This window comes from Temnothorax curvispinosus, unplaced genomic scaffold, assembly GCF_003070985.1.
Source record: "Temnothorax curvispinosus isolate PA1 unplaced genomic scaffold, ASM307098v1 QBEX01006657.1, whole genome shotgun sequence".
Taxonomy (NCBI): Eukaryota; Metazoa; Arthropoda; class Insecta; order Hymenoptera; family Formicidae; genus Temnothorax; species Temnothorax curvispinosus.
This window is the reverse complement of record NW_020216437.1, coordinates 1,942-5,805: the sequence shown is the minus strand read 5'-3', so window position 1 is coordinate 5,805 and position 3,864 is coordinate 1,942. Positions and strand designations below refer to the sequence as shown.

Here is a 3,864-nt window from a genome sequence, read left to right as displayed (position 1 = left end):
ACAAATATACGTACGATAACTATGTAAAAACATTAGAAAAGATGCGAAGCACGCGAGAGTCACATTGAATTTACATTCACAAAGGAAGTGAATGTAATTCAATGTGGCTTTATTCGCGCCGATGATTTATTTATCGAGAGAAGGTATATTATTCCTAGAAGAGAATACAGAGTAAAATTGTTTATCGAGAAATAAAATCATGTTCTTTTTACAAAGTCGCGCAAATAAGAATTGATTTAGCGATTATTTCGTATATCAATTTCATGCATCTGTCACTTGATTTCACGCATATTGCAATCATTTTACTGCACTGTACACAATCAGATTAACATTGAAAACGACTTTCAATCTTTTTCTTTTATATATAATATATAAATTATTTTCCTTATACTTGTGGAATCACATGAAATCGATATTTTTTTAAAATCGATGTTACTCTTCTTGAAATTAAATAATTTGCAATATACCAACAAAACATTTTAAACATGAACAAGTTAACTTTTTCTATATTAATTTCGATCAACACGATATATGAATATATATCTATGTAATAATAAATATTTTTATCATATGTATTTAAAATACATGTTATTATTTACTGAAACTTGGTTACGATATATATAAATACGCAAAAATCCAGATCCATTTCTAGATTATAAAAAAAGTACCTTTGGGTACATATATATATAGACACGCTCCAATTTAAACGTCCGATAAAGCTGCTAGACGACTAATTGTGACACGCCGTCTCGACACCTATTGAGACGCCATACAAAATCAATCGTGATAACGTGATTCTTTTCAAGCTAATCAAAAGACAATGTCCCGCGCCAAGCACATGTCTGATAAACGGTAAAACCCAACATAATCTTCACTTGATTGATCGATCGGCATGATTTTTCTTAATAAAATGTTCTGGATATGTGTCTATTGTTGGTGCCGTGTGCATCCAGTGTTTAAATACAATGGACGAAACAGCAGTCACAATCATAATCACAAGTGTTCCTGGCTCACAACGGGTAAGCGCTGATGTCTTCGAGAGAACGATTCCTGAACTGAGCATTCGGTCAATGATAATTTCGACTATCACTTTTCTAAAAATTATTTGTGTTGTCTAACAGTAACTCTAAAAAAAACATTCGTGATAGTCATGTCAATTAAACGAAAATTGTATATTAAAATTCATGTATTAAAATTATTCGAAAATGTTTGGTTTTATACAGAGCCACAATGTGGAAGATAATAGTGTTGTGCGCGATCGTGGGCCTGGCCAGTGGGGCTACCCAGAAGGCTCTTTACAACAATTACAAGGTCTTCAGGTTGATTCCGACCACAGAAACGCAACTCGAAAATCTACGGGAATTGGAAAACGTTTATGATGGAGTGAGTAAATTCCTTTTAAGTTAACCGATACGCTTTGCAAATACGAGTACAAATCTAAAATATCTATATACATAGAGTTCTGCTCTTGATCGATTAAGGTACATTAAGCTAGCTTCATTACTTGAAACTCACACAAAATCAGTTTCACGAGACTTACAAAAAATTTTAGAAATTTTACAATTTTAAAGAATCTTCCAATTTATAAAATTATTCAGCAAATAATTCGCAAGAAATACAAAGTAAATTTCAAAATTAAACTTCAACTCTAATGCGCGGGATTGAATTATTCCTTACAGTTCTCCTTCTGGGATTCACCGAGTGTCGTGAACAAACAAGTGGACCTGATGGTCGCTCCGCACAAGTTGCCCGAATTCTATGAGAAGATGGCTCAGATCGGCATCCCCTATCAAGTTCATATCAACGACGTCCAAGAGTTGATTGACGAAACGACTCCTCAGATCCAATCAATCGATCAGATCCGATCAAAATTGTTCGATTTCACCAGTTATCACACTCTCGAGGAGATCTACAAGAACCTGGACGACCTGGCCAAACAATACCCCGACAAGGTACAGACCGTCGTGGCCGGCAAAACGTACGAGGGCCGCCAGATCAAAGGCGTCAAGGTCTCCTTTAAAGCCAACAGTCCCGGAATCTTCATCGAGGGTGGCATTCACGCCAGGGAATGGATCTCGCCGGCGACCGTCATGTACATCCTGCATCAATTGCTGACCAGCAACGAGCCGGACGTCAGAGCTCTAGCCGAGAGCCACGATTGGTACATCTTCCCCTCGTTCAATCCCGACGGATACGCGTACACGCATACTACGGTAAGCTCCGTTTCATAACGTGCTATACGGAACGCGAGCCATTAATTTATAAATCAGTTTTATCTGTATACATTTTTTTTCGGTCATTTCCAGAACCGATTGTGGAGAAAGACACGTAAGCCGTACGGCTACTGCAGAGGTAGCGATCCGAACAGGAACTGGGGCTACAGATGGAACAGTAAGTACCCGGATTTTTAGTAAACAGCGAGTTTTCTCTCTCTCTCTCTCTCTCTCCCCTAAATATTTATTAACGTTATTGTAATTTGACGTTTTCAGCTGGAGGTGCTAGCAGCAACCCGTGCTCCGAGACTTATGCCGGAAGTGCGCCATTCTCCGACATAGAGACGAAGAGCGCATCCGATTACATCAAGTCCATCTCCGATAAATTCTACGCGTACATATCGTTTCACAGTTATTCGCAAATGTTGATGTTCCCGTATGGTCACACGAGGGCTCATCTTGAAAACTATGAGGAATTGGTAAAAAGCTTTAATATTCTAAAGCAACATAGAAAATCTTAAATAAATTAATAAAGCATTTTTTTGTATAATTATTTTCTTCATATCATTACTCTATTATCGGATTAATTGTGTGTCAATTTGATTTTTCGAATTTGAGGGATTTTTGTTATCTCGTTGTTAACGTCGCGATCTGTAACAATTATAATTTATATATAATCTTTATATTTCCAGTACGCCATCGGCACGAAATCGATTACAGCTCTCAGAAAGAGATACGGAACTTCATACGTAACCGGAAATATTGCTGAGACAATCTGTAAGCAAAATGATTTTCAATTCATTTTACTTCCCTATCTTTTTTATCAACTTAAGTATTTTGTAATCTATCTAAAATGATTTATCTGATTTAAAGATCTCTTTTTGTTTCTATTTCTTTAGATCGAAATATAATCTGCTATAATTGAAATTGAATTATCGCATTCCCAAGATTAAAGTAATCGTAATTACGTAAATAAAACGTGATCTTTTTATATTAACGTTCTTATCGAATCACTTTCAGACATAGCTACCGGAAGTTCTGTGGATTATGTCAAAGGCGTTCTTCGTAAACCTATCGCCTACACCTACGAGTTGCGCGATAAAGGTCGTTACGGTTTTCTGTTACCGCCTAATCAGATTATTCCGACTGGAGAGGAGACTATGGACTCTCTCGTAGCGATGTTTAAAGAAGCAAAGGCACGTGGGCATCCCAAACCTTGAATGCCGATCTAATTTATTGTAAATATTTTACTATCTCGATGTATTATATTTACTACCTCGATAATACATTTTTTTGACAAAGTGCTAGTCTCACTCTCCCTATTCTGCTCTGTAATCTAATGACGATAATAAATATTTTGATATATTTATCCCTCGCATTGTCACTACGATTAACATGGTCCTTTCCGGTAGACAATTAACAATCTAATAAATCCACCTGATTATTTGTAACGATGTCGCAGTAATAACTGTTTCACGAAGCGACTCTCTTTTTAATTGAGAAATTTACGAGCAATTGTTAATTTCTTGTGAATACTTAAAAAAAAAATCTTATATCGTACATTTTAAAGTTTCTCTTATATCAGAGAGAAACCTGAGAGAGGCCATCCCGGCCTTTTTCGTGTGTTGCTGTGTTGCATTTTCCGACGCGC

At 36.5% G+C, this 3,864-nt stretch overlaps 1 protein-coding gene across 1 annotated transcript; it reads left to right on the top strand.

The window, feature by feature from the left end:
• The first annotated feature begins 918 nt into the window (after positions 1-918).
• LOC112456177 (zinc carboxypeptidase-like) lies at positions 919-3,515 on the top strand. Its single transcript, XM_025018557.1, has 7 exons — positions 919-1,019; positions 1,224-1,383; positions 1,680-2,213; positions 2,307-2,391; positions 2,490-2,692; positions 2,906-2,990; positions 3,234-3,515. Exons 2-7 carry the CDS (start codon positions 1,231-1,233, stop codon positions 3,431-3,433), a joined length of 1,260 nt encoding a protein of 419 aa, XP_024874325.1. The 5' UTR covers positions 919-1,019; positions 1,224-1,230; the 3' UTR covers positions 3,434-3,515.
• The last annotated feature ends 349 nt before the right edge of the window (positions 3,516-3,864 follow it).

Excerpts from the sequence above, each read along its gene's own strand:
- LOC112456177 (XM_025018557.1), top strand. The coding sequence starts at position 1,231 with ATGTGGAAGATAATAGTGTTGTGCGCGATCGTGGGCCTGGCCAGTGGG. Across the intron at positions 1,384-1,679 it reads TGGAAAACGTTTATGATGGA|TTCTCCTTCTGGGATTCACC; the intron begins GTGAGTAAATTC and ends TATTCCTTACAG. Across the intron at positions 2,991-3,233 it reads AAATATTGCTGAGACAATCT|ACATAGCTACCGGAAGTTCT; the intron begins GTAAGCAAAATG and ends AATCACTTTCAG.